Below are 25030 nucleotides of genomic sequence, written 5' to 3'. Positions count from 1 at the left end.
TAGTTTACACTGAAAATGCAATTTAACAATCTTTTGCACCTAGACTGCAAATATCCAACACAGAGACTTCACTTTGCACACTAGAAATGGGCTTCATAGGGGTGAACTTGGCAACCAAGTAAAACCAAGTACGGTGGTCACATGTGGATTACTAGTTGTCATCTGCAGAGGATCAAGGACCCGTAGAGGATCAGCTGGCCCATCCATGAGTGCTCTGTGGTACGGCTGCAAGCCCCCCTTCTTCCCTTTGCCTATAAAGGCAGAAAGGCCTCACTCTTACAGAGGAGTGAAGAGTGAGGTGGTATGACCATAACACAGCTATCCAGGAGCTCTGCCCATTTCTGTTGACAACACTGAACAGCGCAGATGCAGACATGAAGGAAGTGGAGAACGTAGAAATTTCTATGCCAAGACTATCAGAATGAATAAAAAAGTTTTTTCAAAATCTCGGCATCAAGGACAGTGAAATTATTGGTAGCCATTACAGCTACTTCAGAATCCAGGCTAAAATATCTCTGCTCTTGTTATCTACAGAGCAGACTGAATTAATTCTTCCCCAGTTATGGTGCCCCTAGAGACACAGGCTTTGGTTACAAGGACTCATGGATGATTGTGGATGTGTTGGTACACTATAAATGTATGCATGAACTTCCATTCAACTATGGAAAAGAAGGCTGGCCACAGGTATGAGGGACAGCCATGTGGACTTGATCTCCTGTGCTGCTCCTCTTCCCCCTATTAACATGGATTTGGGAATTTTAGTTTGAGAAGAACTGTAGTCATAAGATAGTCGATACACCAGTGCCCCAATGCAGTGAGGAAGATGGGGCCTAAATGCCCTTGAACCAATACTTCAAGGACAAAATAGTCCCCAATCTTCTATCAAAGTATGAATGTTCATAGTTCCTCAGATAATGGTGTTTGCCATAAAACACTGCTACAGACATCATGCTAAAAACAATAGACAGGGGTCACTGAGTTCACTTCTTGCTTTCTTTCTCACATTCAGTTTTAGATCCCCAAAGTATATTGTCCTTTTCCAGGTAAACTCCATTGAACAGATATAAACTGAGAATTTAACATGTGAAGGGAACATTTCTTTTGATTTTAGATACAAAAATTCATGTGGATGAAATTTGATACAATAAAGTCTTGTTGGTATCTGTTTTCATTCATTTGCCTGATTACATAAGGAGAGAACAAGCACATGTTCATATAGGGCAGGGTGGGAATTCAGGATCTGCTAAATGGGACTCTGTTACCATTGATATGGCTGGTTAAATAAACAAGGAAAAGGATCTGTGTTCACGGGAGCTAAATGTAGGTAATAGAACTGGGTTTCAGGAATTCCAAGTTTTTTTTCAATTAAAGAAGCCAAAATAAGCAAGGAAGGAAATTCTAAAACAATGAAAATGATGTGGAAACTTGTACTGGTAAAAATACTGAAGACTAAATAGAAACAATATTGCCTCAATATTCAAAAAGTGGCACGGATCTTCTTAAATGCATCATCCTATGAGTGTTTTTAAGTGTTAGCTAGTTCCCACAGAGAATAAAGATAATACTCTGGGGTGAAGAACAGAAAGATGTCTAGTGCTGGCGAGGAGAAGTCACAAAGGAAGGAAATTTGCTGGAAGTGAAATGAGCTTGTAGCTGTTGCACTATCTGAGCTGTAGGACAGTATCTAGCAAGAAGGCTCCTTCAAACACTTCATACAAAGAATTTTCTACCAACACACCATGTGGTTGCTGTTGGAAGCAGTAGTTTTAAGAGCACACCAAAACACTAAAAATATACCGTTCCCCATCAAACATACATAATCCCAGCTCCTTCAAGCCTCAGCTATCCAGGAGCAAGATGCCACTGTGTGGAAACACAAGACAAAATAGCAATAGCAGAGGGATCCTCTTGCCAGTGAAGGTACTAAAGCTGTGTTCTGGAGTGCACACAATGGTTCCCTCACTGGATGCTGCTTTAAACCTTTTGTGCTCTAACTGATCTAAGCTACTCTGCATGGAGAAGGAACAGCTGTCTCAGAAGGCTGGGAGGTATGATGGAAACAGAGTACATAAACTGTACAGTCCTGCTTACATGATGCTGTTAATACAGCTTCCTAAAGCATTCCACCCCTTTACATCATTTACTGAAGGACCAAAAATTCTGTGAGCAAGTTCAAGAGACTGAGCTAATTGAAGGTTACCAACTTCAGCTTAATTTTAGTTAAATCCCAAATAAATTGATACACGGTCTATGCCATACAGTTTGTGCCTACCTGTTTTCTCCATCTGCCTTTTCACAGAATCACGGAATATACTGGATTGGAAGAGACTCATAAGGAATTGAGTCCAATTCCCTGCTCCTTGCAGGACTATCTAACACTCAGTCACATGACTAAGAGCATCATCCAGATGCTCCTTGAACTCTGACAAGCTTTTACACTCCAGTGGGCAAGCACTTATTCAGAGGATTGCAGGTGTAAAAAAAGTTCCCAAGATTTTTCCTTCACATAAATTTCCCTGATTTGCGTGATTTCTTCTACTTTCACTCATAAAAAGCCATAAGGGTCCTACAGGGGCACTCAAACTGATTGCGAGTTTTCCATCCATCTCAGTAGAAGGCTGAGATACTGCAGCCGAACATCCCAGCAGCTCTAAAATACACTTATCTGTAGATTAGATATTTTGTGGGCTCACAGTGCACACAAATGCAAGTCCAAGTTTTGCATAATTAGAGAAAAAAAATTATCTTGCAAAGGTGCAAGGAAGAAATGTTTCATGAGTTTAACAAGAATGGGTAATTCTGGTTAGAGATACCTGAAATGGCAAGGGAACATGGGCTTCCAAATCACATAACTTTCAAAATACCCTGCCAAATGGTAAAGCAATCACAGTAGTAGCCCTGTGAAACACTCACCTCAGTTCTTCAGACATACTTTTCCACTTGCAGAAAACTCCCTCTTCCCTCCAATGCAAGTCTCTAGAGATGCCTCAGCAGTCCACTGGCAAGTTGTGTTTCTCCATCTGGAATATCCTTCTCAAACTCTCATGTTCTTCCTTAGCAGCGTGTTCCCAAACAAAAACTGTGCTTTTCTTGCCATTAGTGCATCTTGCACTTCCAGACCACTCAACAACTGCAAAAAGTGAGGTGATCTTTGACTTGTAAATTTCAGGGGTTTTTACATGGAGAGAGTGCTTACTGTTCCAAGTGTGGAATCCAAAGGCAGCCAGCACGTGGTGTTGGAGAGGAAGCAGGAGGCTCTTATACTTTTATCTGATGATGTTTTCTTAAAGCAGAGGCTGTTAAGCTCTCCCATGAACCCTCTTATATCATAAATCAAAACCATTATAACACTATGATAGTCTATTAATTTATTTCATTTCATAAGAGACTGGTGCAATGAGTCTCACCAACAGCTTCATTTTCCCTTTCCTGAGCACTCTCTCCTTTAGCAGAGGTTCAGATCACACCATAGGGTGTCACTCACTGCAAAGGGAGCTGGGCTGCTTTTGTTTTCCCTCACTCAATACAGCTTTTCACAGGCTGGTGTCAATGCTCAGATCTGCTGCTCCTTTTCATTCTGGTATGCAATACACACATCACACACTTTAGCATGGTCTCACCATCAGAACTACATAATCCTTAGTTATGATAATCTTTGGATAAAAATGTTCAAGTATTTTAACTATAACTGATTAGAACATCTGGGAATGAGGAGCTGACAGTTTCCATGGCATTCTGTGTTATGTTTTGGACATGTTTTACATTCCTAGGTTCTGTGGAATAACCACATTTTCATCATCCTGTTCCCAGGAGAAAATCAGTTTTGCTTCCCTACCATGACACCCTAACCCCCCACAAGAGTCAATAAATAAACTGTCTCTTCCATGTTTCAGCTGAGAGAAGCACAAGTACTCTTCCACTGGGGCCCCTTACTCATCCATGTTACTCTTTATTGGGATTCTTCACAATCCTTCAAATCTGAACTAACCTCAGCTTTCTGCCACACTTCACCAACTCACATTTCTGTCTTTAGGACACAGGTTTGCCTTTTAAGGACTTTCCTAATTGAGAAGCTATTGAACATCAGCCATTTATTTTCTACTGCTCTCTTCATACCTTCGAAAAAATCCTTGTTACTGGAAAAACACCATTTAGTTTTGCAAAACTTGCCATAGTTTCTCCCAGTAATTTTAAACTCCTGTCAGTACTCTATTAAATCATATTTTTTTCACCCTTTTCCACCTGGTGCCATTCTGTCCTAGTTCATATGGCAGCCTCTAGCACCAGCCTTCAAGAAAGACCTTCACAGCCCAGTCTAATTTTCCAGTCTAGCAGCCCTTCAAAACAATAACTTCATTTGCTATTTCCAGTAACTGAATTATTTCACTCTGCACTGTTACATCAGTTTAATTCTGCCTGGTACTGGTGATTTGTAAAAATATTCACAAATTTTCCACCTTGTCTTGAACATTTCCAATGCTGTTGAGGTCTGATATTCCATGATTGCAATGGGCAAGGAAGCAAATTTTAGGATAATTTTTTTTTGTGAAACCTACAACTGGTTCCACACTCATCTAAAAATGCAAAACCATAATCAAATGCTCTCTGGACAGCTGGGTTCATGTTCAACCAGAAAAAGAAATGAAATTGTGTTGTTCTTTGTACATAAATTTAATATCCAGGCTGTAATCCTTCCACATGAACTAACAATTTCTATGTAAATGTCTTCCATGTTCTGTCTTAAAAGTCATTTACCTGAAGATGAGCTAGTATGTCCCCAAATGTCTGGACAATCAGAAATAATTTCCAACAACATGCTGATGCACGGTTTTCCTAAGCTAAGCACTAGTTATTTTTACAATATCCTTAACACTTAGAACTTCCCTCATTATAGAAAGAAAAAAGTAAATTCTATTTTTTCAAGTTCTTTTTCTGGTGGTTTTAACTTCTGAACTCAATTAAGTGAAATCAGAAAAGGTCTGCTCACTTCACAATCAGGTTCCAAGTCCGAGAACAGCGGAAGAATGTCTAACGGGAGAAAGGTTTCCGTGACACGCTATCACTGTAAATGACCTCAGATTTCTGGCTAAGGATATTCCCTGTCACTGCAGAGCACGCACCCCCGGCCCCTATTCCCACAGCAGCCATTTATTTCACTTCAAACACACACCATCTTTTGTTTCCTTGAGTCAAACAGCTTCCCTGACTTCAGAGGCTGAGCACACTGCAGGGAGCGGCTGCTGCCAAAGTCACAGCCCTTCGGCCTTCTCGGAAAACTGCTGGCAACACAGCGGCCTCCTCGGGATGGATCCCCCTCAAGAACCCCTCCTTTAACAGAAAACTCCGTCTCGAGAATTAACGAGCCACTGAACCGCTTGAAGCGTTGAATCCAGAGCCATTCGCAGCACCACTTAGCACATAATTAGCAGCCTTCAGCGAGCACACCCTTCCCTCCTGTCAGGAAATATCAGCATCCTACAGCCCGTGCAGAGCCGGGAAAAGCCAGTGCGCCGGAGCCTGTGGCGCCTGGAGATCCCTTTCCCCGGTGTCCGAGAGGGCAGCCGTGGCCTCAGCCAGCTCGCTGTGCCCCTCCCGCAGCCGGGCCCGGCCGCACAAGCTGCAGAGTGGAACTGCTACAATTTCATCTTCATTTCTTGGAAGGCATCCGGCAAGGCTCGGGCAGCTCCGCGCCATCCTCTACCCTCCCAGGAACACCTCTCCCCACCTCACGCAAGCTGGTGCCTCACTGCACCTCCACCGGCACAACTCCGGGAGGATTTGCCGATCTCTGTCTCTCTAAACACAATTGCTTTCTCCCCCTCAGGCACCAAAATGAGTTTTATGCTACCGCTGGCTCTGGGCCTCAGGAGGACGAGGCTCAGCAGCCGCGGAGCTGAGGGCAGGCCCTTCCCGCCCAGCCCGCTCCGTACCTGGCGCGGCAGCGCACGGGGGAGCAGGGCCCGGGAGGCGCCGCGGCTGCCAGGAACAGCTGGCCATTGATGAACCCAGCAGATCGCAAAATAACCGCACCTGCCCTGGCAGGGCAGGCACCTATACCAAAACCTCCCCTAACAGTGCCAGAGAGGCCCGAGGGTCACAGACAGCACTGTGTGCTTCAATAGCTGTTCCATGGTATAATGTCTGTATTTAGAAGTATCCCACATCTGAATGGTACTGCGAATGTATTTAGTACTTTTTAATTCAAGCTCACTAGAACTGAGAAGATAAATAATTGTAAATAACTCAGAAACTGTCAACTAAGTTGTGCCACTGGGCAGGTATTTATAGCAAAAGCAGATCTACAGTAACTAACAAGGCACAGATCACTTCCTCAGCAGCCCAGCCTGCACGTGTCCTCCAAAAGGGGGCAGAAACAAGGGAGAAACACCAGTCTCGAACCTTTAGTGGTCTGGTTAAGAATCCATTTTGAGATAAAATTTCTGGAAGAAGAATTTCAGTTTACTAAGAACATTCACTATGTTCTAAAATTGCCATATAGCACATATAATTTTAAATTAGTTGCAAAACTATAGTTTGCAACTAAAATAGCAGAGAAGGCAGAAAGGTTTTTTTTGCCATTCTCTCCATGTTGCAAAATGAATAATTTCTCACTTTCATAAGGCATCCTGAGAGCTAAGTTCAAAATAGACTATACAAGATGCAAGCTTGGTCAAAATTGACAGCATGTTTACCCTTGTCCGAAGTGCTCTGAGAAGCATAAATATCTAACAGTCCAATTATAGAGTGAACTGTAAGTCACTTATTTTTGCATGTTCAACCCTCCTGTAGTCTTCAGTAAGAAGGCTACAATTAAACAAAAATCTCCTGGTACACCTTCTACGTTATAAAAACAAATACAACTTTACCGTGTAGACATGAAAATGAATACTAAGGAGCTGTTGCAGACAGATCTCCAGCACTGTCAATCACATTTTTGGGGTTTCTATTTTTCCAAGGACAAAAAGTAGAACATCAATCTTATTTTCTTTTAATCTTTATTACAAACAATTTTGTAGTTTTCAGAATGGGGATTGCTACATATTAGATAACAAAAACATCAAATGAATCAGTTTTATCTTTTACTAAATTAAATCAGAACAAGCAAAACAGGTATTTTTTTAAAGGATTTAGTCTATTGCAAGAATAACAGCTTTACAAACATGTAATTAAAGATACACATTTGATCATATATACATAAGCAGCTGATGACACTCTGGACAGAAACATACAAGGAACTTCTTTGCACATAAATAGATTTTTTTAAAGTATATTTTTTTCACATGTGTACAAAATTATTTTGTTTTCTATACTGAGAAAAGTTCTTGGAGACAAACAAGGATTTCTAAAAGACAAAAGCCCACATAGGATGTGGGCTGTCATGCACACAAGAATGTAATAATACAATTTACACAGCATTCTTATACAGTACTTGAGCTTCTTATATACATACTTACAAGACACTTTTGTACATGAGATGCCACCTTAGCAATTTAAATGGCATCTCCCCTGAAAGGCTGCATTAGTTCCAGTGTTTGTATAAAAGATAAAACAAGTTTCAAAAGGCAGCACCACTCTGCAGAGTCAAGGATCCACTGAGCTGCAGCTATAGTGAAGGCAGTGGGGTAATTATGCTGGCTTCTGTGTTTACACAGCCCAAGTGGGAAAGGTTGAGATATGACCCTTGAAGTCTATACAATACCTTCTATAAGATGTGTCTGTGGCTAGAAAAATAGATTTTACCAGATCCATAGCTAAAGCCACAAACTTTTGCTCTTCATCTCCATTCTGAAGTCAAGCATTTGCTTCTGTCTTTGGGGGAGAAGTCTGGCTTTCATATGACCTTTTCAGTATGGTTTTTTACCAATGGTGGGGCTGAGTTTAGCACACACAGGACCTGTGAAACTTTTCTTTAATGCATGCAGAAAGGGTGCACAGTGCAGCAATGACCAAGGACCCTGCTACTCTTCTGCTGGACTAGGGAATGCTCAGAACCTGTGAGAATCAGGTGCCAAGTTTGCTGTGAGATTAGGTCAGGCTTCCACTTTGTTTTAGGCACAACAGTGTCAGAAGAACTAGGGTTTTGCTCCTTGATTCTCTTAATCACACTTTGTCCAACTAGGAAACAGTACCCAGAGAATACTCAGAGCAACCTACAGGTGATGCCTTTTAAGACCTGACAGTGTCTAGATAAATGGTACCTGGACATTAGCCATACCAAACACCCATATTACAGCTGCACCTGTGGCTTACACACAGCCATACTCATACCAAACCGTCTGCTGATCCCCCTGGGGGTCAGGAGACCCAGGAGTGCTGTTGGAGCTGTTTCCTCTCACAGGCTCCTCTACAGCCCCAGAGCCGCTTTCCAACGGCTTACCCTGGCACTTGATAAGTATGGCATCACCCTGGCCTTGTCCTGGGGAAGCATTTGCCTCAGTGCTGCTGCAAACAGCTCTGGCAGGGGCCACTGTGACCACCTCCTCAGTACGAGGTGCTGACTTGGGTTTGACTTTTGAGGGAGTATGGGATGCAGATGAGTAGTGTTGCCCGGGGTTCACACGCTCTTGCTGCTGGACATTCAGATTGCTGGTGGATGCAGTGGGTGAGGCAGAGAACTGATGGAAGGAGAGTGGCCTCTCATCTTTTGGTGGGACCAGGGAAAGGCGCCTTGTATCGAGCTGCCGACAGCGGGAATCGACACCTTGCACAGAACCTGCCACCTTTGCAGACTGCGGCCTCTCTCTTAAGGGTGCCTGGGAGCTCGCTAGCACAGAAGCCCTGTCCTTGCCCCCACGCAGCTCTGCTCCTGACTTCTGAGGGCTCTCCTGCCTGTAGGCCTCTGGGCCAGCAGCCCTGAGGAGGTCTGCAGAGGCCAAGCTGAATGCCCTGCTCAATGAGGTACTCCTCCTGCTCACGGCTCCAGGCTGCTGAGGCTGGGCCATCTGCCGCGCCCCACTGGCAGACTGGTGCTGTGCTGGGTGAGGAAGCTTAAGGGACCCTTGGGGGTTTGCCAGAGCATCAGGTTCAACTTGTCTGAGGTTTGGCTTCATGTAATTGTCAGGCTTAGCCATTCTTCCTTCTTCACCAGCCATGGCCATCTTCACAGTTGGAGCAACAAGACTAGTGGGCATCTTAGCAGCCTCCTTTCTGGATGGCTGAACCAGCAAGTTTCCAGTAGCTGAAGGCTCATTTGCTTTCCTAAAATAATCGCCGAGCAAGTCATCTCTGTTAGTGGAGGTGTCCTGGTGTGAGAGAATATGCATGTCACATTAATGACAACACATTTTGTTTAAAGAATCATGCAGAACTCTGTAGTCACAAAATCTTCCTTTCCACTTAATTTAAACCAAACACAGTAATAGTGGAAACAGAAGAGATGAATGCTTAAAATGGGTATAAACCCAACTCAAGGAATAATGTGCTTATTGTAATTAGATTGTGACAACCTTGTTTGCCAGGTTAATTGTCATAATTTTAAAATAATTTTGGTTGCAACCTGGACAGCAGCTCTTTTGCTTCCTTTCACATCAGCCACTGTCACTTTAACATCAATATCATATTGATGACATCAGCCATTGGTATCAGCAGATATCAATTATGTCTGTCATATTCCAGAATACAGTTCATCTGGATACCTCTCTACTGTAACTTCAGGAATGTAACAGAAGTCAATACCTTGGGGAGATGTGCTAACATTACAAAAAAATTTCATTCCTTCTCCATTGATTCCCTTCACCTCTCCCGGTCAATATACTGCGTATGTTAAGAGCTGCATGTACAATACAATGAAATGTACAAAAATTGTTTGCCTACAATGAACTTGCAAATTTCAAGTCAGACAATTAACCTGGCAGTAAAAGAAAATATACAGTGAGTATTTAATTTGGATGGTCCATGCAATCCAAAAATGGTGATGTTTGATCAGTTGCTGTTGTACTATTAGTAAAAGACATGCTCAGAACAGTTAAGGGACATGCTGTCACTACAAACAACAATGCTGAACAAGCTCATGAAATTTACTTCTTTACTCTTCTCTAGGGAGCATGTTTAAAGCTTAATACACTTATTTCACTCGTATTCCAAATATTTCTTCCAGTCAAAAAACTCGTTTTCCAAAAGCAAACACCATCAATGGTAATAGTGCAGTGTGAAGATTTCTTAGTTCAACTAAGTGTTAAAGTGTTAGGGTTATTTTTAACTTTATTCAAACAGCTGTTACGGACATTAGCATTACAGAATGACGAGTCCTCCAAAAACATGCATGTATGAACTGCAATGCTGCAACATGAATGCTGCAAATACTTTATAAGCAATTAATGCAAGTGATCTGGCAGCCTTTAAAGTAACAACTAGGAGTTACAGTATGCTTCTATAGGTATTAATATGCTAGCAAAAGCTGTGGTAAGTCAGGAGCTGTTGCCTTCATAATAAGAACAATGGATACCCTGGGGATATAGAATGAAGCAGATCTCCTATTTCCCCTGCCTGTTCTGTGCCTCATGCTGTCGGGATATGAAACACTGAGGACCAATTCAAGTGACTGCGAATGTTCCTGATGAATGGAAGGACATGGGGAGTAGCAAGAGGGATACAGTGCATCAGCTTCTAACAGAAATTGGTGTAATGAAATCATTTCACTCTCATTTAAACTGCGCCGATGCTGAAAAGGAACAGGATGACAGAAAGAATGAAAATGGACATGGTCAGGTAGTTACAGACACACAAAGCAGTAATTTTAAACATCTCTAAAAGCTCAGAATTGTACTTGGGGTAATGAGGGAGTAGGAGGTATATTTCAACATTACTGTGAAAATTCAAGGAGCAGAACTTACTGATTCCATGAAATAACACAGCTCTGCTGATTTCATTACTTTTACCAAGGCATTCATAAAACAGAAATCTCTGTTCACTTACACTATCAATTAACTGTTTTTAAGATATTAACCTGTTCAATAGTGCACTCCCTTACTATTGTACAGCATGTCTGAGCAGTGAAACATAAATGCTGTCTTGAAAACAAACATTTAGCTCCTGAAAAAAGCACTTCAATGTGCAACATATTGTTGCAGTCATTGAACCAACAGGTTTAACACGCAAACATGGTGAAAGAATCAAAAACTTCCTTCTGCAAGAAAAATGGCCTTTCTCAAACACACTGATATTTTCAGATTTTTTTCAGATGGTTTTAACAACTGCATATTTTGCACTTCAACTGAAAACTATTATAGGTTATCATTCCTAATTATAGATTTAGGAGCTGAAAATTACACAGAAAACGTACCAGTTTATAAATAAAGATACCTGGAGCTGAGAACTGATGATACAAAACCTTGACCACAATTATTTGTTAGCAAAAAGCTCCAGCAGTCCAATACAGAGTACTTGCAGTGGATTATCTGACTTGCCATAGCTGATAAACAAAAATAAATTAGCAGAGTGCTATATGAAAGCTAATTTTACCTTAGTTATTGAAACTGTCTCATTTGTTTTGCAAGATTTGATAGTACTTGTATAAATGAACAAGGATCATCTTGTCTCTGTTTCCTTCCCTATGCCCTCATCCTCCTAAATCAGCTTTGAACAGTTTTCCGACATCTGAAATCTATTTATCTATCTAGCTCTATTTACTTACACTTGGTAGAGACAGCCTGTTGCTCTCTTCCAAGAACTCTTCCAAAGTTACCATCTCACTGCCAGGTGAAGCAGATCGCTGCCTGCCTGTGTGAGACTGGGATGGATTGCTCCTCTGAGGTGTATCAGTGGACATCAAACCATTCCTGTGGGAGGAGGACTCATGCCTGCTGCCAGGGCTTAAGAAAGCAGCAGCAGAGTGAAGGGAATACGTATCTCGGAGCAAGACTGGTGCCTCTCGGCTTGGTACCATATCTTCACTGCTGAGGCTCTCAGTTCTACCATGGATATGGTCTAAGGAACCTGAGGAGAAGCATAAATACCATTAAGGACCCTGGTCTGACATAATTTCAGTAGATTTCAAGCTCAGGTAGGAACTTCTCATCCAGGGCTGTTTCCACACAGACTGGGTGGCATTCTTTACCTTCACTTTTTCTCCTACAGAGCTCAAATCAATTACAGCTTTGAAAAATCAGGATGACTAAATATCTTACAGCACCTCAAACAAGCACAACTACTTCACCAAAGAATAAAAATACCACTGGAGGCTAATAAGCCTTATATTAGTAAGATAATATTGGGGTGCCTCTTTACAACCTGTGTGCCATAGAAAGATCTCCCAGTCTTGGCTGTGTGATCTGAGAGCTAGAACCTGACCGTGGAAAAGCAGAAAGTAGATTTTTCCACAGTATCAGGTCTCTTGGCATTCTTCAAGGATGCACAATTTGCAAAAGCAAATCTCCAGAGCACACTGATACTATACACAAGCTGTGTGCAGAGTAAGAACCACAGAGATCTCTTGTTGTAGAGAGTCTAAGAGTAGCCTGATATTTCCCACAATATGATGCCAGTCAGACTGAAGCAAAACCCGACTGTCTGCCTTAAAAGCCACCCCTTGCCAGAATCAATCTTAGAAAAGCACTTCTTGCCAGCAGTTTTGATTCCCAAGACAGCCACGTCCAGATTGCATAATCACTACCATTTCAAAACAAGTCTTCAAAATTAATTGGAAGGAAAATGGCATTTTACACACAGTTTCACAGAATTTCACTTCCTGTTTGTCACAACTCAGCTGTAAAAGCTTTACCTTTCAAATTGAGAGGTGAACTACTGCTGGAAGCGTTCCTACTGCTCTCTAAACTGTTTGGCCTGGACACTGAAAAACACAAATCAAGCATTGAACAAACAGATCTTAAGTACCTCTGATTCTCTAAAAGACTTGGCTAGTCTCCCTTCTGAAAATAGGACCTGTGCAACTAAGTCACTTTGAAAACATTAATAACATAATACACATGAGATGCCAAAATCTGGACAGAGTAGAAAACATCTTCATTTTTCAAGTTGTTTAGGATCCATCTTGCTTATCTCATTTTTTGCACAAAGAAATATGTTCTGGATTTTTACAGTAACTATAAAGTAATGCAGATACTGAAAAAGTTCAACAATAAGTTGCTGTCTCTTTTTCAATTTTCTTTGGAAGGAGCTGGAGGTGGCCAGCTTGGAAATTCAGTTTTCCGCAGTCTCTAAGCAGGCAGTGCTGCTGCTTCAACAGCATTCCCACTGCATCCACAAGCCCCACACCAAATTTCTCTTACTGCTGATTCACTCCCTTAAGGAAGGAATTAAACATTCTCCAGAAAAATCAGCAACTAATCTGTAGGACATGCATTAAAAGGTGTGTTGGTGGTGGAAGGCAACTTGCTTCAATGCCAGCATTGTTTTGAAAATTCATTTTGGCAAAACACCCATTAAAAGCTTCAATAGAAAACCAGAAGCAGTTAGAATCCCATTCCCAAAATGGTGCTGGAATTACTACACCTTCTTCTGTAATAAAAATGCAACCAGAACACTCCAGGACAGCTCATGTGGATGCAATGAAACAAGTCTTAATGCAGATGTTTAGAGCACTCACACATGCTACAAGCTTACCATGCCGTCTGGTGCTTGCAAACTCCACCTCCGGGGACTGTTCACAGAGATTATCTTCTGAATTATAGCCTGGAAAAGAACATAAAACTTAAAAGGCCAATTGAACACAGAAAGGTTAATCCTTCAGGTCCATCTCCAACACATTCTAGCAGTGTAGAAGACTGAGGTGATCAAGAGGGTTTTATAGACCCATCTTCTAAACACTGGGCAGGGAACCACTGAAGAACTGACACTCAAATATGCTCTGCCAAGTTGATGACATTACAAGAGTAAGTAAACCCCACACCTCATTAATTAAACCATTCAGCAGATAAAGCAGGAGTGAAAACATTAGTGCTGTGGTTTTGTACTTGAATGCCACTTGTAGCCTTGCAGGAACTATGAAGCAGCCTGCCTGCCACTACCAGTTGCTGTATCAAATGCACACACACCTTTTGGCCTGCTCTGGAGCCGGGAGATGGGGGTGGAAGTGTGCACGTGAATAGCTGAGGTTGAGTAAGTCCTGGGACCCATTTCCACACAGCTGGGTTTTGTTGCACAGTCTGCTGAGATTTCAGCATTATCATTGCTGCCTCCGTGATGGGAATTCCTTTTTTGCTTTAGGTCGATTAGCACTGGTGGGGAGAGAGGTAAATGAATAAGACTCAATGAAAAATAGCATTAGGGGATTTGTATTTATCTGCCCATACAAACATGACAAACAGGCACAAAGAAACTGCACAACAGAGGCGCTAGTTTGGCAAGCTTTTCCATAAACAGTGCAGAAGTGGATAGGAAATTTCTGCCACCAGCTTGTCAATCATGTGTGCTCTCTGTAAAGTGTGGGAGTGACAAGGGCTGCTTAGTGCTGGTGGGAGGGTTGATATTATACATGCAACAATTACTGTGAAAGTAGGAAGAAAAGGAGCAAAGACATGAATCCAGAAAAGATAAGTGAGGTGTGAAATTCCCATAACATTATTCCTTGCAGGTGCATTTTATAAGAACTTACTTCAGTAATAAAATAGAATAGGGAAAGAGTGACAGTAGTCATGCTCTTACTCAAAGAAAAATAATGCTGATTTGAAAATTATCTATCATGATCCGTGCACTAAGCTAATTGCTTTCAGGTTTATATCTTTGCTGAGGGTAAGAGCTCAGTCTTTACAAGGTTGAAACTCTGCTCTTACAATGTCCTGGTGCAATGATTTTCAAGTGGAGTTCCTGGGATCTTAGCAGGAGAACAACAAAAACTGTCTGCTAGAGTATTATTTAGATTAAGAATCTGAAAAATTATTTTCTATTGATGAATCAGGTTAATTAATTTCTTCTAATGTCAATGTAAGGCTTTAAGGCACACATAGAACAAAATTTAAACAATTTACTGCAGAAAACACACCTAATTAGATGCAAGATTCTAGATTTTATATATTTCTATGGAATTCTTGATTAAGTAACAGAAACTAAATATTGAAAATGCAGCAGAGTGCAGCAGTCGAAATAAACAACTTTCAGAGACAATGGACAGACAGTTCAAAGCACAGAGCAGCTGTGAAGTTGTATTAGAGAAATGGACCCATGTGCTGTCATCCTAGATGGCCCCTGGAAGCTGACTTCATTCAGGAACAGTATTTTCTCCCTAGGTCTGCATGGCTCCACAGACCGGGCCAGCACTTGCTCTCAGAATTGAAACATATGCCATGCCTGCAGGGGCAACTACTAGCTAAAGCTTCACATGCAAAATCTGTACTTCTAATTGACTTTGTGACACTTAACACCTTCCATGGACGACAAAAATTAATTGCCCTGGACACTAATGTTCTCCACAAATCCCCAGATGGGCAACAAAAAACAGGCTGTTCTGTCAGAGTCCCTCATTGTGCCACTGGGGACAATTCTCAGAATGGGAAGGGAAACAAGATCTTCTGGCCTCTCTGCTGAGCCCCACTGTCCATGCTGCATCCAATTCTCTAACAGGGTGGGAGGGGACTGGACCTGCACATTCATTTCAGAAGCTACCAAGTCATGAATATTAGGCAACAAGAATTCTGGGCAATGGATTTATGAAGGCTATTCCCAGCCTTAAGAGAACAAATTAACATTCTTCTTCCAAAAAAATGTGTTGAAACTGAAGCAGAAGAAACTGAAACATCAGCTCAGTTCAAGATGAATTTTCTTAATTAGAAGTACAAAACCTTGCTAAATATCAGGTCTGAATGTGAGCATCAAGACACTTTGCTGAAAATAATTTTTCCAGTAGCTTCCATTCTATATTCAAAGCTAGACTACTTAAAAGCACAAAAAGGTGTTAAAAAAACCTGCCTTTTAAAATAATTTAGTAGCACAGACTATTGGAAAAATCTCTAGAGCTTGAGAATGTATTTTTATTTTAGTAGGACTACCCTACCACACTGTAGAAAGCACAGCAACAGCAAATCAGTTCAACACTTTAACTGGACACAATGCAAGTACATGACTGCAAGAAAATATTGAAGCAAATAGCAACTTCACTTACTTACAACATGCACCACAGCCAATATACATACGCAAACTGTATGCCTGGAGGTCCCCTAAAGTGTGCTGCATTGAAGAAATGATCCACAGTGTGCAATAGTGATTCATCTTCTACTGGAAAAATTAAGTCCATGTTCACTAATCTTTGCTTGTATTTAGAGTATTGTATAGACATGCTGAGTGTCTCTATCAATGTGCATGCTTTTATGGCATGTGGGATTTTTTTTTTTTGTTTTTTTTTTCATTTGTCAGAAATGAATGAAGATAAATGCTACAGAGAAGGTGTTAGAAAACTCCCAGTTCCGGGAAAGAAAGAATTTCATTAGGAGAGGATGGGATGTCGGAAGAAGACCAGAACCGGAGTCGATTAGAGAAAGACTGATGATTCGATGGAGACTTAGGAGATTTTTCTTTATCCTTGCTTTTGCTTCTCAAAAAGGCAATCTTTTTGCGCTGTGCAGCTAAATTGTTATCACCCAGGTATCCCAAAAAGAAGAAGAAAAAAAAAATAGTAAAATAAAAAAGCCTTATAAATAAAACTTGAAATGCCTTAACACAGATTAAAGACTATACAACCAGTAAAAACAGAAAAGTCTAAAACAATGACCAACACCTATAATGGAGGACTGATGAATGCATAGCTAAACATATCTAATCTGATTCAGATTAAGGCATAGATTAACACATACACACAATATTTAAGCAAGTCCACTAAGAAATTACTGTTAGATAATTCAAAATGTTTTTGCTTTATAATATAAAATTAAATTGGTGTACATGTTACTCAGTGATAACACACTCAAATTTCCTAGATGTCTTCTAGGCTTTAGTACTGGTGAGCCCCATCTCCACACAAGTTTTGATGTTTCACGTAATATAAAATGAATGAAGCCCCAGAGACTCTCCCTTGTCTTGGCACTTTACAAGGGCCTTGTTCTGCAGCAACCCAAGCCCAGCTTCCCATGCTGAACTTAGGATGCATGTTAAACACCTGGAATCATACGCATGAGCTTATTCCATAAAACATCACATCTGTTTTCACTTTAAGTGAATAAATGACCTCAAAGAATTAGAATAGAGAAAGGGATTTACCCAATCAAAACAAAACCTTCAGACAGACAGGTATTTGCAGTAGTTTATAACAAGAGTTCTTTTCTCAGCTACTCCCCTTCTGTTTCCTAACTGCCACAGTGGAAAGACAAGAATCAGTATTCAAATATCAATTTCAAAATTGCTTCTTGGAAAGTATTCCTGGAATATAACAATCTGTATATAGAAGCTGACAGAAATGATCTCAATAGAATAAACAGAGTTGGTACATATATATTACCTTTAAGAAGGATGAAGAGTATTTATTTTGAGAAACTTTATTTTAAATTTCCCATAATTAGGAACATCTGATTTACTGTATAAACTAACTTAACAGAAAATCATTTCATCCTCCTTACATATTCCTTAGTGTTAAAAAAAATCATCAGTTTACATGAAAAAATTCCTAGTTTAATTCTAAATCAAAACATGGTATTGTCCTCCAAAATCACCACATTATGATAAATTGGTTATTTACAATAAATTGGTTATTTGTTCTGCACGTGCACCACCTGCTGGCAGTGGCTGCCAGCCAGCTCATACCCCTCAAAGAGCCTGAACCACACACTATTCCATAATCCAGCTTTAAATTCTTTGCTGCAAAACCCCAGTAAATGAAGTATTAGAACCAACTTATTCAGTAACAGGCAATACATCTGGACAAAGAGAAACCAAAGGGAGAAGTAGTAGGTAAAAGGAAGAAAGCAAACTAAAACAAAACCAAACCTATTATCTTCTAGCATTTACTCAAATTTATAGTTTGGGGTTTTATGTATACTAAAACTTCTCTTGTACTAAAAAAAACCAACCAACCAAACCCAAAACCAACCAAAAAAAAAAAAAAACCAAAAAAACCAAAAACACACCACCAAAAAAACTCAAAACAAACAAAAAAAGGACAGAAAATAGAATGTGATTGGGCATAAACATATCCTATATATTAAATCTTTTTAAAACCATTTTCAGGTCATGAATTTAGGCTGGGCATTCCTTACCTTTGTTTGAAGAACACCCAGGGTTCTCTCTCTCTTCCACAGGGTTTGACCCTTGAGAAGTATTATCCTGAGCCTCGTGTTGGTGTTTTTGGGAAGCAGATGGAGAGTTTACCATCTCTGGGGATTCAGAATGCCATGTGGAGCTTTCTGCTGCTGGTTTCAACCGCTCCCTTGGAGTCTCCTTCTTTGGCTTGATTAATTTGACTAAGGCTCTGGCTCCAATCCAGGGGTTTTTCCTGATAAAGCATGTTTTGTGAATGGAATTCAGAAAATGCTACAAGAAATACTCCCCAGAGAAGTTTAGAGCTGTGCTAAAGCCATCAAATCATCCTACATTTTTTGTTTACTGCCATGAATTGGTTAAAAAAATGCACCATGAATTTCACAACACTTGAGATCCATTTCTCTACTGAAGTCAAAATTACTTTTACAGAAATATTTCTTTAGCATGAGAAATGTGAGAAAGACAACTGTTCTCTCTGCTAGAAATCTAAACTACACATATGGACTACCTAAGATATTCTTACAGTGTGACAAACTCCACTACAGGAACAGACTGAGGAGGAAAAATGAAAGCTGCTTTGAAGCCTCTTTGCTAAAGTTATCAGTCAGAACTATGTACGGTGGAATTAATTTGACTCTCTTTTGTTGTTCTTACTATAATTTTAAGTCCCTTTTCTCCAAAAGACTGGTTATCCCTTGCTTTGAAAGAGCAGCTCTGAAAGCTCCTTAGTGACCATACTGGGACCAAAGTGGTTCTTTCCCAATTAATTTTGGAGTTTCAGATTCTTGTATTAATACAGAGGGCCCCACATGAGGCCCTGTAGTCTACATTAACACAACCTGGTACTTCTGGGAATGTCTTGCAGTGAGAGGGAAGAGACAAGTGGAAACGACACCACCCTTATTTCAGATGAAGTTTCTGTTATCCCCAATTATGGAAAGCCCTTTCTTGCCCTCAATGATCCGCACGGCAGAACTGAATCCACATGGAACTTACTTTTTTGGAGCAGGATCATAGAACTTGTACTGATCCATTATCTTCTCTTCAAGTTTTTCCTTATGTCTCCTTAAGGCATTCAATTTATCACTGTGAGGGGGAAAAGCATATTCTGAGTCTGTATGAAATCAAACATAATAAAAAAACTGAAGACCCAAAAGCCACCAAGAGAAGAAAGAGACTGAAACATCTTCTTATCCTGAACCTTCAGGATTCACAATTTGTTTGGAGAGGACAAATGCAGAAGTCTACCAACCATGCTGATGGATGATTTTTGTGCAATAAAGCATGAAAGGTAAAAGAACAACAGTAGATAGAGGTGCAAGATTACTAACTAATATCTCAGGCAGATTTTGTTTGGTGGGTATTAAGACTAACTGTATTTTTTACTGATTATTTTTTTGACCTACACAGTGGAAGATGGCAAATCCTATTTTCATTCAAGTAGTAAGGTAAATGTACTTCCATCATAGAACAGTCAGACACCAGATATCTGATACAGATCAGAGTACATATGAACTGTATTCAGCCTATTTCAGCAAACAATTTCTAACACTTCAACCATGTAAGCCAGTACTGCTATAAAACTCAAGTCAGTACTCCCGCATCATCCTGATGTGCTTAAACTAAAATTCTTGGGATTAAGAACATTTTTCTTTCTTCTTTCATACCTATAAAAGAAGTTCACTGCAGTGAAAAGAGGATTCTTTGTAAACACACAGTATCTTTAAACAGGGCTATCTCACTTCACCGTGTCAACCTGTGTATGAAGGACACAGCAACTCATGTTGATGTCTGTATCCTTAAAAACAACATCAAAACAGGTATTTCTTGAAATGCAAATGAAAAAAGCAAGAGGAGTATGAATATTTGCTATTCTTCAGGAACTTAAATATAAAATTACTGTCATAAGATTATATTTTTGTTGCAACTTGGCTGTTTTCCAAAATCTTAAAAAAACTCTTTCCCAACCTCCTCTTCTTTGAGAAGTAACACTGGGTTTAGCATTCCATCTTTTTTAACTGCATTTTCCACATAGGTTCATCTGTATTATTTGAAAAGAACTGTATTTGCCCAGGTGTTTTGTGAACAACCCTTTGCAGTAAGGCAGTGTGGAAACATTTTCTGCTTTCTCCCATTACACTTATCTCCTACCAAACATCCCCTTTTCCAACAGGTATCAAAAAGGCCTATCATTCTGCTGCCTGCTCTTCTAGTCCTGATAGATTATTTGTATTCTATATGTGTCTAGATTACTTATGGTCTCACAATGCAAATCTCTTTTTTCTTACATGTACTGTTTCTGTTCTTCATGGTACTGCTCCTTGCTCTCCATGTTCTGCTCCAACAACATCTGATTCTGCTGGCTCAGCATCTGAATCTGACTCAGGAGATGATGATTTTCTTCTTCCAGATTTCCCTTTAGTCGGGACAGGAGCTATTAAACAAGACAAATTAATCTTTCCTCTTCATCTGGCTTCCCTGGAGTGCACCATAATCAAGATAACACAATAGCATGGTAACCTAAAATAAAAACCTATACACTTCAAACTATATGGGCGTGTTGTCACATAGTTTGACCTTCTATATACAGCATGTCAAAATACAGCTCTCCAACCCAAAAGCAGCTGTAGCTGGGTATCTACAGCTACTCACCTCACAGTGGTTATCCAGCTTGGTCAGAGAGATATCCATGGATTGGTGCTGTTCTTTCAGCTCATCATAGCGAGCTTGCCAACGATTCAGCTCCAGCTGAGAGTTGTTCAAGGAAGTTTTCAGCTCTTTAGTGTGTGAATGGAGCCCTTCATACTCTGCCTTTAGTTGGTTGTGCAAGAAATTCACCCTAAACATGAAGAAGACAGCAGGCTTATAACAGACACTTTACAGAAATGACCTCACAATCAAAGACCACACCATCAGTTTGCAGGTCTCACTAAATCAAACATAGTTCCAAAGAGTAACTCCTAAAGACATTTTTACTCCAAGCATTAAAAAAAATTTTATTAAGAAGCAGTGGTAACATTATAAGAAATTTCAAATTTACAAAAGAACTGAAAGAAAATACATGAAAAATTAAACTGCTATTTCTTCAATATGTAAGAAACACACCACAGATTTCTGGGGCACAATGTATTTAAGAGCATTTGGATATAAAGGCAGCTGTATTTGGCACACATAAAGAAAACTCACAAGTTACTTTTACATCCTGATGCATGAAATATGAGCATTTAACTGTCCTGAAGTGTGCAACACTGTAGTAGCATAGTGTCCTGGGTTGACAAGGAAGTGAGTTTTCTTGGGAAGTTAAGAGTCAAACCAATTTTACGCTGTTAGGTAAATCTAAAAATGTCTGCAAATCATGAAGATATAACATTAAATAACTAAATGAATAGATTAAGTTCTGTATCTGCTGACAGATAAGCCTGGCTCTCTGCCAGCCCTGCAATCAACATTATGCAACATCTTTATCCCTAAGAAAATGAATTAGAAAGAGCAAACCTGAGAAAATCTCTCGAGAGCTCTGCACTGTTCTAAAGTACACTTGTACAATTGTAGCTCAACTTAAAATGTGATTTTTAAATATGATTCAACCTGACATTGCTTTAACTTGATGTGGTCTTGGCCCCTTATTTATACCAAATAGATTCTCAAAACACCTTTGTAGTATGAACAAGGCTACAGGGAGGTTTTTGGGTGTGGCTCTCAAAAGGGGCTCTGCCGTAAGTTAACAGCTACCCAGTGAACAAGAGTCTCTAACACTGCTCTTAATAACAGGAATGGCAGTTTTCTCTGGGTGGCAGAAAATAAACAATGGTAACTCCTAGAGCTAAAATCATATTGTGTAAAAAACATAAACCAGTGCTCCTCAAGGGGAAAATACCCAGTATAATCTGGGAGTGTTGGGCATTTGTAGCTCTGCCTAAAGGCAACTGCTTGGAAATAATGCATTGCAGAAAATGCTTCTAAACTGAACCAACCGCATGTGGAAGCTTATTTTGTATGAGCAAAGGTCCCAGGTCTAAAGCACCAAATAACAGTATTGGTTGACAGTATCCATGAAGCTGACAATCTATATCAAGTAAAAATTACCAAATTAACAATACCAAAATAGAGAAAAAGAAACAGACATGTTATATGAAGATACTTCAGAGCTAATGCAACACATCTGTATTTTGCATAAGTGACTTTTAATTGAGATATACAACAATGTAGCAAAGGAGCCATACCTGTCCAGTTCCTCCCTCAGCTTCTGATTTTCCCCAGTGGTTATTGCATTTGATCTTCTCTCTTGTTGCAAAACCTCTCTCTCAGTTTTTAAAACTAATTCCAACTCTTCTAATTCTGCTTTGTGTTTCGTTAAACTGTTGTATCTGCAGAAGGAAGAACAGCACACACTCAGCTTTCATTTAAACATTTTTCTTCCTCTGGGTTAATATTTTTAATAGGTAATACCACAATGATTAGAAAGCATCTTTTTTTTCCCAGCTTCATTTATTTCATCCACATTTATGTGGTTTAACTTCTACCAAAGCTGAAGAATTCAATACTATGCATGAAAATTCAACTTAGTATACAAGTCAGCAGGGAAGACTTTAGGACAAAAAAAGAAAGGTATTTTCTAAGGAAACTGGAACACAATTGCCAGAATCGTACTTCATTTTCAGATTCTGGTCATTTAGTAAAAGCATGAGATTCTGCAAAATGAGTGGAAACTACACTGCTAAACTGTAATCCCAGTCACAAATAATTGACAGTGGCAAGAGTTAAAAACCTGACTAGAAAGTAGCTCCCAAAAAGCAACAGGAAACAGTGCAATGAGCAAGACTTTGTAAGGTAGCCACCTAATCCATATTAGGTTATATGCATAGGTAATAGCATCCTGCACATCTACTAATGTCCTGCATATTCCAGACAGATGATGAGGTCTCAGTGAGTTGACAGCAAAACACCTTAAGCAGAGGCTGACTCACCTGCTTGAGTTGCTCTATTTACTCACTAGTGAAAAAACCAGGAGCAAAACCAGTGTTCACATCCAGGCTTCCACTATTATTTGGTTTATATAACTTGTGCATAAACCATTCAGGGCAGGGAGGTGGGGAGAGAGAGAGGGCTGATGCCATCAACTGTGTCTTTAATTTTGATCTCTGGAATGCTAAAGTAACTGAGGTGTGGAACAACTTCCCTGGTATTTAGCCCAGGCATGGATTAGGCAGGTTCAGCCTCTCTGAGGTGCTACACCACCTGCATCCAGAAAACACTGAGAAGAACGGGGTAGACTGAAATCACTGCATGAGGCAGTAAGCTGTTCCCAGGTATTTTTTTCCCTCTGGTGGCTTCTGTCAGAATCTGCGCCCATACACACCAGCAGAGGCCACCAGGGCCATTGGTGCAGTCAATGTCAAAAGTCAACAGCACAATTTTTGGTCACCATAATAAAAGGGTATTTTCCTGAACTATCAGATACATCTGTGTCAATAATGGAGAAATACTCTTCCAAGCAATTTTAAAACAGAATCTAGGCTGAAGATGCAGAATTGATTAAAAGGCTAAAGAGAACAAGCATCATCTTTCTGTGACTCTCATGCCAGCAGAGATGAATGCAGAGCACAGTTACTCTGCAGTCATGAAAACTTCCAAACAAAACCAAAACCAGCAGACAGCACCAAATATACTGACTCCTGCCAACTTGTTTTTCTTTCAGGCTACCATTCCATTCATCCCAGGGTCAAATTACAGCCTGTCCCAAATTCCAGTCCATTGAAGGGCCACACAGGAAAGTACCTGTCTCCCAGACAAAAGCTGCTTTATGCTATTCATTCCCAGTAACAGCAGTAGAGTTTAATTAACCTTATTTATTTGTTTTCTTGCTCCGTTCAGCTCTGGGACATTTCAAATTCAATGTTCATACAACAAATGTAAGAACCTGAAAGCAGAGGAAGGTTTCACATCCAGCTCCAAGAAGCATTTTACACAGACTATGTGCCAATGTGTCTGAGAAGACAAACTCCAGTCAGTCCTTTGGCAGAGATTACCATGCAGAAATTGCACTGTAAATTCTTTTGCTGTCTCTGTATGATAGGGCTACTCTGTTCATTTTTATCCAAGCCCTCTATGTTTTAAAGAGGGCTCCTCAGAGAGAAGCAGAATACTGGTCCAGCATTGCCAGCCAGGCCCAGCACCACAGGCTGCCACATTGAGCCTGAGGTAGACCACAGCTGCCCCCCTAGTTGTTAGGTGAAAGTTAAGAAAGAGGAGACTGTCTGCAAAAATGGAAATAATTGTTCATGTCCAAAGCCCTAATGAAATCCTCAGGCAAAATCCTCTTGTAGTAGAGATTCAGCCTGGAGTCTACAATTTGAGAACAATCTGTGCAACCCAACAAGCTCTACTAGGAGTCCCCTACAGGGACTAGGCTACCCTTCCTGTAGACTATTCAACACTCATTTCACTTTTTAAAGCAACAAGCTCTTAGAAGAGTTTTAAAAATATTTTCTTGTACATGCACATATAATCCATTTTGGCTCTGACACAACCCATTCCTAGGACTGAGAAAATGTAGTCCTCTTTACTCCTTTTGGCTTTCATTCTTTTTGCTGCTTTTTGAGGAGAAATACTGTAGGTAGATATTTGTGACTGAGACAACTTTGAAAATGCTCAGCTATGATAAAAAGTGTGACAAAAGGAATCCAGAAAAATAACTACCAGGCAGCATATTATGGTAACATAATAATACAGCTCCCCGCAATACGTAACCCTACAAAGCAGGGATTCTTTTGCCAGTATCTCTGCAGGATTAGACTTCTCCAGACTAAGCCACAAAGAAATGCTCAGGGGTGTTAATCAACTGCAGCTACAAAATTATTATCTTTCCTTAGTAACATGTAATAGAGCA

General features: G+C 40.2%; 1 protein-coding gene across 3 annotated transcripts in view; it reads right to left on the bottom strand.

Annotated features, from left to right (window-relative positions):
• Nucleotides 1-5132: 5132 nt before the first annotated feature.
• CCDC88C (coiled-coil domain containing 88C) overlaps nt 5133-25030 on the bottom strand; it is a 98146-nt gene continuing 78248 nt past the window's right edge. Inside the window, exons 21-31 of one of the 3 annotated variants that reach the window (XM_053945590.1) lie at nt 22365-22508; nt 20794-20980; nt 20430-20575; nt 19138-19227; nt 18138-18373; nt 13992-14174; nt 13561-13629; nt 12719-12787; nt 11633-11934; nt 10445-10660; nt 5133-9242 (exon numbers count right to left, since the gene is read on the bottom strand). In XM_053945590.1, coding sequence (XP_053801565.1) covers nt 8247-9242; nt 10445-10660; nt 11633-11934; nt 12719-12787; nt 13561-13629; nt 13992-14174; nt 18138-18373; nt 19138-19227; nt 20430-20575; nt 20794-20980; nt 22365-22508 — 2638 coding nt within the window. In that variant the 3' untranslated portion in view covers nt 5133-8246. The remainder of the gene's footprint in view (nt 9243-10444; nt 10661-11632; nt 11935-12718; nt 12788-13560; nt 13630-13991; nt 14175-18137; nt 18374-19137; nt 19228-20429; nt 20576-20793; nt 20981-22364; nt 22509-25030) is intronic. The other 2 variants (XM_053945592.1, XM_053945591.1) reach the window with 2 other exon arrangements.

This window comes from Vidua chalybeata, chromosome 6, assembly GCF_026979565.1.
Source record: "Vidua chalybeata isolate OUT-0048 chromosome 6, bVidCha1 merged haplotype, whole genome shotgun sequence".
NCBI classification, from domain to species: domain Eukaryota; kingdom Metazoa; phylum Chordata; class Aves; order Passeriformes; family Viduidae; genus Vidua; species Vidua chalybeata.
The sequence above is the reverse complement of the archived record's forward strand: the minus strand, read 5'-3'. Positions and strand labels throughout refer to the sequence as shown.